This window comes from Zootoca vivipara, chromosome 1 (assembly GCF_965207765.1).
Source record: "Zootoca vivipara chromosome 1, rZooViv2.hap1.1, whole genome shotgun sequence".
NCBI classification, from domain to species: Eukaryota; Metazoa; Chordata; class Lepidosauria; order Squamata; family Lacertidae; genus Zootoca; species Zootoca vivipara.
Window position 1 is genome coordinate 123,561,549 of NC_142582.1, and position 15,399 is coordinate 123,576,947.

The 15,399-nt window shown below is 48.2% G+C and overlaps 1 protein-coding gene across 3 annotated transcripts in view; it reads right to left on the bottom strand.

Moving 5' to 3' along the window:
• The window catches only part of CEP170B (centrosomal protein 170B), an 82,436-nt gene that overhangs the window by 15,028 nt on the left and 52,009 nt on the right, over positions 1-15,399 (bottom strand). For 2 of the 3 annotated variants that reach the window (XM_088673579.1, XM_088673582.1), the window contains exons 9-13: positions 14,441-15,204; positions 14,079-14,258; positions 11,688-11,823; positions 8,442-10,214; positions 779-1,025 (exon numbers count right to left, since the gene is read on the bottom strand). In XM_088673579.1, coding sequence (XP_088529705.1) covers positions 779-1,025; positions 8,442-10,214; positions 11,688-11,823; positions 14,079-14,258; positions 14,441-15,204 — 3,100 coding nt within the window. The remainder of the gene's footprint in view (positions 1-778; positions 1,026-8,441; positions 10,215-11,687; positions 11,824-14,078; positions 14,259-14,440; positions 15,205-15,399) is intronic. The other variant, XM_088673585.1, reaches the window with a different exon arrangement.

Here is a 15,399-nt window from a genome sequence, read left to right on the forward strand (position 1 = left end):
GCTTCATGCTCCGGCACCAGCGGGGCAGAGAGCAGACAAGGGTGGGACTGGTGTACCACCCACAGGAACGCGCTGCCCGCAAGGGCATGGCACGTGTCCTGGGGGTGTGGCACACTGCCTGCAGGGGCGTGGTGTCCAGCGCGGGTGAGGGTCAGCTGCGATGGCACCCCACCGGGATCGCGCTGCCGGGGGCGGTGTGCTCCCCCTGCACTCCTCTTCCTCCGCCAGTGCCTGCCCCACTGCCCTTTGGTGGTCAGGGCAACTGGGTATGAGGTGACAGGGAAAGAGTTTTGAGCCAGGGTTGCTGGGAAAAAAGAAGCAAGAAGAAGAGTGGGTGGGTGGGTCCATCTTGGGCAGGCTGGCTGGAGGCTGGCTGCACTGCTGTGGGGGACAAATCCCTCTTGAAATGACCATGCTGTAAGATCTGGACTCCCTCCTTGCAGACTGAAGGTGTAAATAGGTGAATAAACCATGTTTCTTAAAAGTACGACAGTCTGCTGTGTTTCAATTCTCCAAAGGACCAAAGGACCAAAGAACCTGAGTGAGTGCCCGGGACCCCATGGGCTTTTGCCACCGCTTAGCAAAAGAGAGGGGGAAGCACACAACTTTTGGAACAGCATAGCGCAGATGAGCCCAGCTCTTTCTACCTTGCATAACACTACACAACCAATATCCCTCCCCCCATCCATTCCTACCTTCTCTTCTCACCTGACCCACAGCGCGCCACCAATGGCTTGGGTTCCAACGGCTCAACATGCCGCCGCAACCCGTCCCTCACCTGGCGATTTCGGCAATCTCTGCCGTCTGCGCGATGAAGTTGTAGGGGTCGTGATCGTCGTAGTCTTCATCTTCCGTCTCCCTGCTGTTGCTGTGCTTCTGCTTATTCATCCCGGAGCCCCGGGTCCTGGGCGTCTGGGTGGCTGTTGAAGTATGGGAGCGTTTGTGTTTAGGGGAGCTGTGGTTTGAGCCATACTCCTCCTCGGAAGTGGAAGTGTAATCTGAGCCCTGCGCCCGCCGCCTTGAAGCTTATAAGAAATGAATTGGTTTCGGGCGGTTGGGAGGGGAGGGAGAAGAATAGGAAGGAGAGAAGGCAAAGAAAAAGACTTTTGAGACGGGCTTCAAAAGGTTAAGAAACAAACAAAAAAAACGCTAATGCAAAAACAGCCCAAGGAGGAGGAGGAAGGTGAACCAGGAAACTCCTGTGCATCCCACCAAGTGGAAAGAACTTTGGAGGAATAAAAAGATGGAATTATTGTTTGCATTTTTACTGTGGGCGAATACAGATGCCACCTTTACTTTTTTAACCATGTAACGTTATCGCACTTTTGCACCTGATCTTTAATTGACTGGCATTCTAATTGACGTTTGGATTTTATAGATTTAACTGGTTTACATTTCTTTCGCATTGCCCCTTTGTAAACCGATTAAGGCTGCAGTTAAGTGGCATATAAGTTGCTTAAATAGATAAATAATAAAATATGTGGCTCCCTTGACAGGAGCTCATTTGCAACCTAGGGACAACCTAAGGATCTAACCTGGGCCTCTCAGGCTTCCCCACAAACCTGTCAGACTTGGTCCCATTGGCCAGATCCTGCTCCCAACTTCTGCCTTAAGAGCAGTAGCAGGAAGATGAGTGAGAATATGGTACCACAGGCCCATTTGGATCACGTCAAGGACCCTATGAGAGGACAGGTGGCTCCACCTTCAGATTTCTGCCTGACTGGCGGACGTTTGGAGGGGGGAAGCCGAGTGGGCAGATGACACTGGGGGCTGTGTCCAGAGTGAAGCCCCATCGCCCTCTTATTCAGACATTAAAGTTTTGTTTCTCTGGCACATGAATAAGGCAAGGAAGAAAAAGGCAGCCACACAACAATCGGCGGGCATAAGTGCCAACTCCCAGATTGAAAAATCCAGGATCAGCACCGGAAGTCGCGCTGCAGCCATTTTGGAACTGGGCAGAGCAGCACCGGAAGTTGCTTCTATGCATGCTCTGCCCATTTCCAAAATGGCCGCAGCGCTAAAAATCATTTCTACGCATGTCCAGAGACTCCAGACATGCGCAGAAGGAGCCTCCCCGGGCCAGTAAGAATCTGGGGGATTTGCGGGGTTTTTTTAAATCCGGGCTGCCAGCGGGAAACGGCTGGAAAAATGGGGGTTTCCCGGGGAATACGGGAGACTTGGCAGCTATTTCGGGGGGGGGGGGGAGAGAGCTCACCCTGTAGTCGCAGCAACAGTTATGAGCTATTTCCATCAGCCAGTCAAGCAGCAAGGAGAATTTTTAAAATCACAGATCAGGTGCAGACGTGTGATAATTTTTTGGCAAAACGGCCATTTGTACCCGCCCTCCACTTCCACAAATTAACCAGCTGCAACAGAAAAGACTGCAGCATATTCTTTGGTGGCAAAATGTATACGATCGGTCTGCCCCACATGTTAAAAATTTCCTGTGTGCAAGGCAGCTCGCGTGAATTCCTGTATGGAAGTGCCTTCCACTGGAGGGATTTTCCAGCGTGGGGTGTGGTCCTGAATCGCCACATGCACAGGAGGCCCCAGGAGGAACCATCAGGCAGGTGAGACTTCCAGGTGTCCCCCCCCCTCAGCAAACCACCAGTTCAGGTGACTTCATTTCCACACAGGTTAAGGACTTCCAAGATGGAGAGCAGAAACAGCTGGCTTGTTTACACACTCAGGGAACCCCTGGCCTGTTTAAAGAGACCCAGTGTTGTCATCCTTAATCCAGTGGTTCTCAAATTTAGTGATGGGCACAAATAGCATGAAGGGTGGGGAGTAGAGGTGTTGAGGCACTTGCAGCAGGTACATCCAAATACACTTTCCTCCCAATAAACAGATGAAGATGAATGCAAGTGAAAACATTTGGTCCCTCTATCTCACTATCGTCCTCACCAACTGGCAAGGGCTCTCTCTCCAGGTTTTTCTGGCAGGGACTTTTTCCCACCTCTAATTGAAGAGGCCAGGGATTGAACCTGGGACCTTCTGCATGCAATGTAGATGTTCTACGCCACTGGGCTACAGTGGTACCTTGCAAGACGAATGCCATGCAAGACGAATTTTTCGCAAGACGAATGTGTATTGCGATCTGATGGTGACTCGCAAGACGAATTCGTTTTGCGAAAAATCCGTCTTGCGAATCGCGGTTTCCCATAGGAATGCATTGAAATTTAATTAATGCGTTCCTATGGGCAAAAAAAGAAATTTCAATGAATTCCTATGGGAAACCGCGATTCGCAAGACGAATTTTTCGCAAAACGAATTGACTCGCGGAACGAATTAAATTCGTCTTGCGAGGCACCACTGTATTTCCCTTCTCGGCAGGTTCCCCACCCCTGATTTAGGCCAGTGTCCCTAAAGTCGGAGCACCATCATACCACTCATGGCCTGCTTAGTTACATTCCAAAAGAGCCTTCCTGAACCTCGTACCCTTCGGATGTTTTGGATAACAACTCCCATCAGCCCCGAGGGCATCATAAAATCATAGAATGATAGAGTTGGAAGGGACCCTGGGGGTCCTCTAGTCCAACCCCCTGCAATGCAGGAATCTCAACTAAAGCATCCATGTCAGGCAGCCATGCAACCTCTGCTTAGAAACCTCCAAGGAAGGAGAGTCCACAACCTCCCAAGGGTGGTTAGATGGAGACCTGTCATGGATGCTTTAGCCAAGATTCCTGCATTGCAGGGGGTTGGACTTGATGACTCGAGGGGTCACCTCCAACTCTACCATTCTATAATTCCATGAGTCTGTTCCATAAAACATCTCCTGATTGAAATTTGCACAATGCTGGCCAGGGTAGCCCAAAATATGCGGAAGGCACCACATTGGAGAAGGTTCTTTCCAAAGATCATAAGCAAGCCGGATCACTGGCCCATCTATTATTGCCAACTCTGACTGGAAGCTGCTCTCCAGGGTTTCAGGAGACAGGGGTCTTTCCTAGCCCTCTTGCTGCGGATAGAACCTGGGATGTTCTGCATGCCAAGCAGGTGCTCTACCACTGAGCTAGGGGCCTTCCCCCTGAACTCCTGCCGCACCCAATGCAACAGCCATGCTAAGTTATTGTATGCGGTTATCTGCCTCGAGAGAGAACAGTGGCAAACTCAGAGGCCTGGTGGTTCCAGAGGGATCTTCCCTTACTTTTGACTTGCTTCACGGACAAATTTTACACTATTTAACAACTCCATGAGTATTAATTGCCTCAGGATTACCGACTGTGTAAACAAGCTCAGCCAAGTGAAAGAGGAAACTTCATCCAGAAGGGCAGCCCCATTTGGAGATTGCTCACATCATGTTCATGGTCATAATTATTTCCCTGAGATCCCTGGGTTTGCCCTGCAGCATTTATGTGCCGCATTTGGCAGGAGTTTACAGGCAACACCCTTTTACACCCAAAACAGATGTTCCTGGTTACAGCTAGTCAAGGGGAGAGAAACCACTCATTTTGTTTCCCTGGAAATTCTTTTCCCAGGCTATGGAAAGATCCTTTATCCAGCTTCAAAGTTATTGTGCTTTATCAGAGTGCACCAATTCTGGTAAGTGATTATCAGCTGCTTTTGCAGCAACAATGCGGTGTTTAGATTTCTCCATGTTGACTTTTTTCTCTTATCCATTTGCTCATGAGAAAAAAGACACATAACTGGGAAACTGGAACACTATGGTCTGGTTTGCACATCACGCCACGCCAAACCTTGGCTTAGTGCTCATGAGCAGGCTCTGTTAGAGGAGATTGCAACCGCTCTGCTCATCCCTGGTCATTCTGCTGCTGTGCTGAGCCCACAGAAACAGAGGAAACTGCCTGAAACAGAATCAGACCATTTGAGTCAATCTAGCTCATTATTGTCTACACCGACTGATTCTCCAAGAACTGAGGCAGGGTTCTCTCCTGGTGACGCTGGAATTGAACCACGGATCTCCTGCGTACAAAGCAGATGTTCTACCCCTGAGAGAGCCTGGAGAGAGCTAATCCACAAGCCTGGCTTTGGAAGGTATGCTAAAGCAGGCATCCCCAAACTGCAGCACTCCAGATATTTTGGCCTACAACTCCCATGATCCCTGGCTAACAGGACCAGTGGTCAGGGATGATGGGAATTGTAGTCCAAAACATCTGGAGGGCCGAAGTTTGGGGGTGCCTGTGCTAAGGCAAAGTGTGGCACAGCTCAGCACAACAGTGGGACAAGCAGCGAGGAGCAAAACAGCCACCATATCCTCTCCCAGACTCTGAGTGTGAGCATAAACAGTGGGGAACCTCTGAGCCAAATTGGGTGCGCCAGCCCTCCCCATTTGGCCCGAAAAGCTGTTTCGGCCAAACCATGACCAACATGCTCCACCTCTGATATTTTGTATGACATCAGGCATGGGACAGGTAAGGATGAGGCTTGGCCAAAAGGGGCTTTGCAAGTGCAGCATGGATCACTTTGCAAGCCCCATGCTCAGTGCTCCCCAAGTGACAAGCACAGGGCTTGCAAAGCCCTTCTGCACTGCCCCCAAACAAGCTAACTGGGATGTGCTGCCCAAAGGGTTTTGCAGGCACTGCCTTTCCGCCAAGGCCCGCCCTTATGTGTCCCACACCTGGCACCATAATCCACACATGAGAACCAAGCATAATGCCTGCACAAGGTCCATAACCCCTGCGGAATTAGTAGGTTAGTCGTGTTAGTCGTATACTGATGCGTAGTAACTCCCAAGGTTAATTTGGCACTAAAACCTGGTTAGCCGTTGGTGCAAAGGAAATGGAAGACAAAACCAATTCATTTGGAACAAGATTAGGCACGGTTAGGATGGGCCGCCGTCTCTCAGCAAACGCAACTCGCCGGTGTCGCCAGGCGGTGAGTCGCAGGGTTCCTCGAGGGAAGTCATGGCGGTTAAACCACTTCAGCTCTGCAGTACCAACAATACACTCCGAGATCCCCGCTTTGTTATTATGCACACAGCACCATTAAATCACAGTGTCATCTGCAAAGTTTAAATCATTGGAGTGGTGAACGGCTTAAGCATTATCCAGCAACGAGGAGCAGCAGCTACTCATAAATTAAAAGCAACTGCATCATCCAGGGCTCGGCCGCTAGGAGTGCATCAGGTCAAAGGAACTTCCGGCAATCTCAGTTTGTGCTTGTGCTGAATGAAAAGTAATAGGATTTAACTAGGCCAGTTTGTAGAATAGGGTTATCCTAGGACAGGCATCCCCAAACTGCGGCCCTCCAGATGTTTTGGCCTACAACTCCCATGATCCCTAGGTAACAGGACCAGTGGTCAGGGAAGATGAGAGTTGTAGTCCAAAACATCTGGAGGGCCGAAGTTTGGGGATGCCTGTCCTAGGCAAAGGGTGGAGAAAATGAGGCCCTCCGGATGCTGTTGGGAGTCCCATTCCCATCAGCCTCAGTCAGCATGACCAATGGCCAGGGTTGTTTGAAGCTGTGACCCAGGAACACCTGGAGGGCCAGGCATTCCCCAGCTGTGCTCTACATCAGATGGACTATGTGCAATTTCCCCCATGTTCAATGCAGATGGGTGGGGAATCAATGCGGGGCAACTCCTACAGCTTGCAAACATCTGACAAGACGTATGATTATTAGGGTTATAACCTTTTTTTTACAACCTTGTGTTCCTGTAGCTTAGTTAGAGGAACTCTCCCCTAAAAACAAAGGAACGAACTGTCATTTCCAAATCTTTTTTTTTGGGGGGGGGAGAGAAGGTCACCCCAAAATCAATAAATCATTTTTTGTATGTGTAACTGTACAATGTATTATGTTATATACATAGCACGTACTATAACACAGAGAAAATAGGGCTTGCTATTTTTCTAACACTTGTACAATGTACATCACTTCGAGGTTGCAGTTTGCCTTTGTATCCGCTGAAAGCACCATAAAGTTCCCGCATCATTTTGACTGCACGTTCTGCCCACAGTTTATTTATTGGTATCTGGAGCGTGGATGGCTCCTGCTTCCAGTGATTCTCCAACACAGTTTTAGGAAGTTCCAGGCAGCTGTAAAAGTTCTACACAGTTCCATACAGTTTTTAAAAGTGCTAATACTTATGAGAAGTAATGTTACATATACGGTGAGCCCAACTTTTCATTTTAGGGTGACCCCCCCTTTTTTTTCAACTGAGAAGGGTTAGTCCCTTTTTCAGTGTTCCTAAGCAAAAGTTCATCCCTTTATGATACAGGAAATTGTTGTTGTTTTTTGAAAAACAAGAAGTCAAAAAGTTATAACCCTAATGATTACATGTCTTGTGTCCCACCCACCCAAAACAGACATACAAAACATTTTCCTCTGAAGATCTGACTTTAAGTAGAGGGGAAAAAATAACCTACTGAAGATAGCCTTGCGAAAAGAAAGCTCTGCAAAAATGGCTGGTCCACAAGTATTTTACTAGCCTAAGCAATGCTTGTGATTGATTAGCACAGGCATCCCCAAACTTTGGCCCCCCAGATGTTTTGGCCTACAACTCCCATGATCCCTTGCTAACAGGACCAGTGGTCAGGGAAGACGGGAATTGCAGTCCAAAACATCTGGAGGGCCAAAGTTTGGGGATGCCTGGATTAGCACATTGGTGGCTGGAAAGTTTCAAGCTCTAACCTTCCTGCAATTCCACAAGTTCCCCTGTCTGGTTGCCAGGAAAAGATCTGTACTCACCGCAGGCAACCGAGGCAAGCCTGACGTAAGAACAAGCAGCTACTGAGTATTCAGAGGTCACAGAACAATTCAAAGCAAGGGCACTGAGGGTATATAATAATTACCTTATTCCAACAAGCCAAGAGTCCACCCTAGTTCAGCGTTTTCTGTCTATACCACCAGATGATTCAGGAAGCTATCAAGCAGGGCTATGCTACGGAATTACCAGATGTTGGGCTAACAGAGCTTCTGAATAAGGACAATGCATTGCAATGGCAGCCAACATTCGCCACACAGATACAAACCAAGTGAGAAGGGAACTCTCTTTGGGTTATAAAATCCCAGCGCTTAATATTTAAAACATTCGGGGCTCTGTATCTGTTGCAAAGGGCTGCGGATTTATTTCCAATTTATTTTCTCAGTTGGCTTGGAATTTTTTTAATGGAAAATCCTAATAACACATGTGGAAATATAGGAAGTTGCCTAATAGCATAGTCCAGGGTTTCCCAAACTTGGGTCTCCATCTGTTTTGGGACTACCAGTTCACACAATTCCTGGGAGTTGTGGTCCAGAAACAGCTGGAAACCCAAGTTTGGGAACCCCTGCACAGTCAGACTCTTGGGCCCATGTAGTTAAGTAGTGTCTACACTGACTGGCAGCAGCCCTCCGCAGTTTCCGACAGGTGTCTTTTCCCCAGGCCTACCTGGAGATGCTGGGGATTGAATCTGGGCCTTCTGCATGGAAAACAGATGCTCTACCTCCAAGCAATGGCAGGATCAAACACTCCACACACACACGCACACACAGTTACTCACTAGAAGAAGAGGAGTATTTGACACTGCTGGAGCGTGTTCTGCCGAAAGGCTGCTTCGAAGCAGCGACTGCCGCTGCCGTTTTCCTAGCAGCATTCCTGGCTTCCGACACGGGGGGCTTCCGGGTAGAATAATACGACTCTGCGCTGCGCCCGGAGAATGTCGGCCTAGCTGGTGCGCTCTCCGAGTCGCTTGGCACAGTGAAAGACCCCGCCCGTTTCCTCGGCATGGCCAGGATGTCGAGCCTCGACAGCTTCTTGGCCTCCGCCGGCTGCTTGGAAGGCGCCGCCGTTCCTTCGTGGTTAGGCGTTGCTTTCTCGGTGTCGGCGCTCTCGTTGTCCGAGGTGTCCCCCAACCGGGCCCGGCGAAGTTTGGAGGCTCTCGTGGGCCTCGGGGTAGACAGACTATTGGACCTGGTGAGAACCTGCTGGATCTTTTGCACCGTGGGCGTCACTTTGCTGTGTTCCTCTTTGGTGGACTGCGAGAAGGGCTTCTTCCTGGAGACGGGCCTCGAGGTGGATTGCTCTTGGTCAGAGGAGGCTATTTCATTCGCTGGCGGATATGGGAGGCCACTACTTCGTTCATCATCTGTATAGTCCAGGGAGCCACTGGTCCCTGGGCTACGCTTAACTTGGAAGCGTCTCACATTTTCGCTTTTGCTCCCTGCCTCAAGCGGAAGAGTTTTCCGCTTTTCTGAAAGCCGCTCCCTTGCGCTCAGTTGAAGACTCTGATCTTGGGCAGAAGGCGTGGAAGAAGGCTTCTCTTTTTGCAAGGTTGCTGCGGGTTTGCCCTTCGGCGAGTGACTCGGTAAGTTTTTGCCACTCACCAAGCTGACGGTGCTACCCGTGTCCACGTCAGATTCTCCGGACAAGGAATCTTCCAACTGCCCTGGGGAATTTTCAAGAGTGTCGAGCTGGTTGGTTTGGCAGAGTATTTTGGCTTCCAGGGCTGCCAGAGCAGTTTCAGTATCTTTAAGGAGGAGGTGGGTGTCTGGGTTATAGTCCATGCGATTTGCCCGGGTGACATCGAGATCTTTGAGCAAAGGGTGGCTTGAGATATGCGGTAGCCGGTTTTGAGGAACGCTGCTGCTCGATTTCTCTTTGGTAAAGCTTTCCTGCCGGACAAAGGACGACGCTTCTTTTGCAGCGACGGCTTCTTGCTCCGGAAGCGGAAGCCCCTGGTGCAACGAAATCACCATTTTCCCGTTGGAGCTGATATAGGTATTGCTGACACCTTTGGCCGCCGGCTTCCCACACATGTAAAGAGCCTCTTCTTTTTCCGCCTGAGAAGGAGAAATGCTGGAAGGAAGTTTCGAAGGAACCCCGACTTCCTCTTCCTCGTCGCCAATGTAGAAAGATGTCGACAGAGGGTCGCTGGAGGCTCTCAGACCAGAAAGCCTCGGCACCGTGTGCTGGTGGTTTTTGGCTTTCTCGTTTTCCGCCTTTCCCTGGTTCTGCTCCAATGTTTTGGTGCTGTTGTGGCTCCTCCTGCGTTTTTCCAAGCCGAAGCCGTCGTCAGATTTGCTGGCGTCACTAAGGCTATCAGGATCCAAATCTTCCCGAACCGCCAGCCGGCTGGCGGGATCCACAAACATTTCTGCTACGTGGCTGTTAGCAGCGTTCCTTGGTGAAACGTCGGAATATGCCTCTGGACAAATCAAAATGGTTGGTGTTGGGCTTTCCGGCTTGTCACCCGGAGGGAGCGGAGGAAGGAGACGCCTCGTCCGTAACGCCAGGGAGCTCTCAGACTCTGCCACTCTAGGACAGCAGTCCTTTTCTAAGGGGAATGAAAATACATTTACTGAAGACAACAAACAAGGAAGTTTAGTGTGGAATGGCAGGAGAAATTGCTTGGATATTTAGATTTGGATAATTTGACTAATTCAATTAGAGGGCATTCGAATAAGAAATTCCAGCTTAATTGGGATAAATTTGGAGAGTACATGAAAAGACAGTGCCCCACGATAAAATCCTGGGTTTATTTTTAGATCTCGTATTGAATAGCTTAGATTTATTTTAAGTTCAGAAAGTCGATAGATGATGAATTTCTACATATAGGACATTTAAGGATATATATTAGTTGAAATATGGGGAAGCAGCACTGTAATATAGTATCTGATGAACCTGAGAGAGAGATGAGTGGAAGTCAAATAGGAGGGGAGGAGATAAAGGGAAATAATTAAAGGAGATTATAGGAGGAGTGTACTTGGAATATTATGACTATAATAATTTTGGGTTTGAATGACTGAAGAATTTTTGTCTGTATTTTCTTCTTCATTTTTTTTCTTTTTCTTTCTTTCTTTTTTGTGTCTTGCTTTTACTCGTAATTCTTTTAGAGTTACGAGTATTACAATTTGAGTTGGATTTAAGTTGAATGTATGAATTTAATTTTCAAGTTACATTTTTATTGTTAATATTGTTAATATTAGAACTCTTATTTTATATGATTTTGTATGTTTTCATTATTATTTCAAGTGTGTGTATGAGTTTATGTGTGTGTTTATTTTAATTTGAATCTCAATAAAGTTTATTTTAAAATTTAAAAAAAGGAAGTTTAGTGGTGGTAGTGGTGGTGATATACCACCTTTCATCAAAAGATCTCAGGGCAGTTTACAACATAAAATTACAATATAAAAAACACAAAATACAGCCGTACCTTGGAAGCCGAACGCCTTGGCTCCCAAACAAATCGGCTCCCAAACGATCGAAACCCAGAAGTGAGTGTTCTAGTTTTCAAACAATTTTCATAAGCCGAACATCCGGCACAGCTTCCGATTGGCTGCAGGACGTTCCTGCAGCCAATCAGAAGCCGCACTTTGGTTTTCAAACGGTTCTGGGAGTCAAACAGACTCCCGGAACACATTCTGTTCTAAAACCAAGGTACCACTGTACACAATAAAAATAAGAAGAAAAACAAACCAATAATCCCCTCGCCCACAACACATTTAAAAGGGCATTGGACGTCCATCAACCAAAGGTCTGGTTGAAGAAGAATGCTTTCGCCTGGTGCCTAGAGGTGTATAATGAAGGCGCCAGCTGAACCTCCCTGGGGAGGGCATTCCACAAAGAGGGAGCCACTGCAAAAAAGGCCCTTTCTCGTGTTGCCCTCCTCCAGGCCTCTCAGAACAGAACACTGGGCCTAAGCATCAAGCAGCAGAAAGAGGAAACAAAACCAGGGGCGCTTTTCACCTGTCCCTTTTTAGGTAAAGTCCTTTGGCAATGTGAAAATGACGCCAGGTGCTGTACTTACCTATGCCAGCCTGAGAGAGGGGGCCCTGCAGGTGAGGATCCCCAATTCCAGGAGCAGATCCTGAGTCTGTATAGCTATCTGCAAGGCTTGCCCATCTCGATACCCATTTCTGACCACCTTGAGATGCTAATGGTAACTGCAAATAGAGAGAGGAAGGGGAACCCCACACAGTTCATACAGACTCTCATCATAATGCACAGTATTTTACCATTTTGTTTTTTGCTCTGGCTCAATTCCCAGCAGGAAATGCTTAGCTATGCCAATATATAATCCTTGAAGAGAACTGAGACCTGGATCCACGAGCCTTCTGTAACCACTGGGGCGCTATTTGTCTGTTTTGTTTATTTCGAAAAAACTCAAAATCACCCTCCTTCAAAAAAGATCCCAGGGCAGTGTACAATTGGATACAACCCATCTCGCCTGAGGATATCTAAGGAAAACAAGCATACATTATAGGGCAAGACTCAAGTAATCATTTGCGCTAGCGTGAGCTGGCAGAAGTTATGCTATCACAATGGGGCTTTCCTCCTCCCCGATCTCCCCCTCCAAACTGGCTTGGGGTGGGTGGGAGAATGTGCAGAACAGTACACAGAGGGAGGGGAGATCTGGCACGCAAAAATGCTTGCACTAATGGAATGATGCCAATGTGCAATGTTGAATTCAACCCTACGTGCCTACTCAGGCGCAAGTCAAATTTGAATTCAACAGGATTATATTTATTTATTCATTCATTTCATTTATTGGAAAAGATCTATTCACTGATTAATGCAGGCATCCCCAAACTTCGGCCCTCCAGATGTTTGGACTACAATTCCCATCATCCCTGACCACTGGTCCTGTTAGCTAGGGATCATGGGAGTTGTAGGCCAAAACAACTGGAGGGCCGCAGTTTGGGGGTGCCTGGATTAACATGACAAAAGGCTCTTAGTGGTTTATGTAGAACAGGGTTTCCCAAACTTAGATCTGCATCTGTTTTTTTGGGACTACAATTCCTATCATCCCTGACCATTGTGGTCCTGCTAGCTAGGGAAGATGGGAGTTGTAGTCTAAAAACAGCTGGGGAACAAAGTTTGGGAAACCAGGATACACAGCAATGTAAAATATTTGTTGAAAATGCTGATAAAATCAAACTGACATGAAATTATATCAAAATATAAGCAAAATCAATAGCTTTAGAACATAGGTGCAGATATATAATCAAATTGCATGCCTGGACAGGCTTGCTGAACAAAGAAGTTTTTAGCAGGTGCCGAAAGCAAGTTATTTAACTGTTGTTTGGTAGTTTCAAATTATTAAGGTAAGGTTTCAACATGCAGGCAGAGCTCTGTTCCAACTAGGCTCAGAAAAGAGCTAAACTCTGCTACCCGTATAAATGATGCAAATATACCTGCTTATTTCACATAATTTATTCCGTTCCTGCAAAGCATGGAGAAGAGTAACAAGCTATGAAGGGCACTGAAGTCTTGTTCCCTGATCTCTTCAGCAAAGCCTGCACCATCGCCAAACTGCCTTGGGTGATTTAGCAAGATTTATAGTTCCATTGGGGACCCAGGTGGCACTGTGGTTAAACCACTGAGCCTAGGGCTTGCTGATCAGAAAGTCGGCGGTTCGAATCCCTGTGATGGGGTGAGCTCCCGTTGCTTGGTCCCAGCTCCTGCCAACCTAGCAGTTCGAAAGCATGTCAAAATGCAAGTAGATTAATAGGAACCGCTACAGCGGGAAGGTAAATGGCGTTTCCATGTGTTGCTCTGGTTTGCCAGAAGCGGCTTTGTCATGCTGGCCACATGACCTGGAAGCTGTACGCTGGCTCCCTCGGCCAATAATGCGAGATGGGCGCGCAACCCCAGAGTCTGTCACGACTGGACCTAATGGTCAGGGGTCCCTTTACCTTTACCTTTTTATAGTTCCATTAGGTTGCAAGCCTGCAGGCAGAATACTTGGGAACAAATAGTGATTGTTACTAGCTAAGTCTCACTCGCTTACTTTCACCTTGTAACAAAACTGCTAGTCTTTTTCATGCAACTTGTTTTTAAACCCTCTGAATATACATAAGGGTCTGGTTGATTCTGTTTCAGTGTATCTGACGAAGTGTGTGTGCACACAAAAGCTCATACCAAAATAAAAACTTAGTTGGGCTTTAAGGTGCTACTGAAGGAATTTTTTTATTTTGTTTTTAAAAGTTTGCTTCTTATAGGTATTTTTAACAAGTTTTTTCTAAATCGCTTACAGGTCTTTCGTTTGAGGACCAGTCAATGCGGTCTATTATTTTGTTCCGTAAATAACAAAATGAAACCTTCGCAGGCCATGAGGGCCAGAAACAGGCATGCGAGTTGCCCCCAAGTGCAAGGAAAGTCAAAGTGAGACCTGGGCCCCTTCACACATTCATTGTACCTGCATCTCTGCATGATGTTCACTGGCAACTTTGGAAGCGATGACCTGCATCATGGTCACCTTGGGGCTTGAGCCGTTTTCGCCGATCAAGTGAGCCAGCTCTTCCTTCTCACCCTTTATGACGGGCCTGAAGGCAGGGGAAATTCTGGAAAATACTGGAGACTCCAAAACGCCAAACACCTGATAAACCCAAAAGACGGGGAGGAGGGGAGGCAGCTTAGAACAAAACAGTGAATTTCCTATCCACGAGGTCAACAAGCATTGCATTTGCCCTGGGCCTTGCTCTGTTTACACCAATTGCTGCAACTACCAAGGGGGCCAAACTACAAAAAGTTCAATTTTCCGAAGAACGGCAGGCTCACCTGATCAATCATTTTCCGAGCCTCTTCGACTTCTTTATCTTGCGACTCCGTCTCAATGGTATATGTGCCCGTTTCGCTCAAGCTGTCGTCTTCCTCTTGCTTCCTCGCTTTGACCAACTTAGGATCGGCAGCCACGGGCTCAGGGACTATTTCGGGTGCTGGTGGCGGCACCGCTACAACCCGTGGGGTGAGCGGCGCCGGTGTCGGGGCTGGCTTCTCAACGGTAGCTTTCCCAGCTTGAGAGCTCTCCCTTAAACACTCCGCAGCAAAATCCTGAGCGATCTTCGACTTTCTCCCCACACTGCCGTGGTTCTTTCCAGAGGTCCTCGACGACGACGACGAGCTGATCCGCTCCTCCGTCTTCTCCCGCTTAAAGGATCCAGCTCTAGGGGCGGTGAAAGAGTTGCTTGGCCCCTTGGTTCCCGCCGCAGGCAGATGGGGTGAGAGCACAGAGCTCCCCGGTTTCTCCGCGGGCACGGTAATCTTGCGCTTCTCAATCTTGGTCTTCAAGGCGGGGTCCACATCGTTCTGGTTGGACTGGCCGCTGTGCGTGAAGGACTGCGACCTCTTCTTCCGAGGCGTGTCGTCGTCGAAGAACTCGATGACAAAGGCCTGCTGGTTGTGGAGCATCTCCTGGGGGTCGCGCCGGATCTGGCGCTGGAGCCGGGCTTGCTCAGCCAGGTGTTCTTTACTAGGTGTCTCATCTTCTTTGGGGGCTACTGGGTCTTCAGAGTCACTCTGAGTTCCATCTTCATGTCTGTTACCTGCGAAGTGGATGTGCAATTAGAGTTGTCCTGGGACAGAGAGTACTTACTGCTGTGCCACTGCCCCAAACATCAACAGAGGAGCCCATCTAATCCTGCATCCTACTCTCTCAGTGGCCAGCCAGATGCTTATTGGAAGCCAGCAAGCAGGACCTGGGTGGCCAAAGAACTTTCTCTCCATTTGTGATTCCCAGC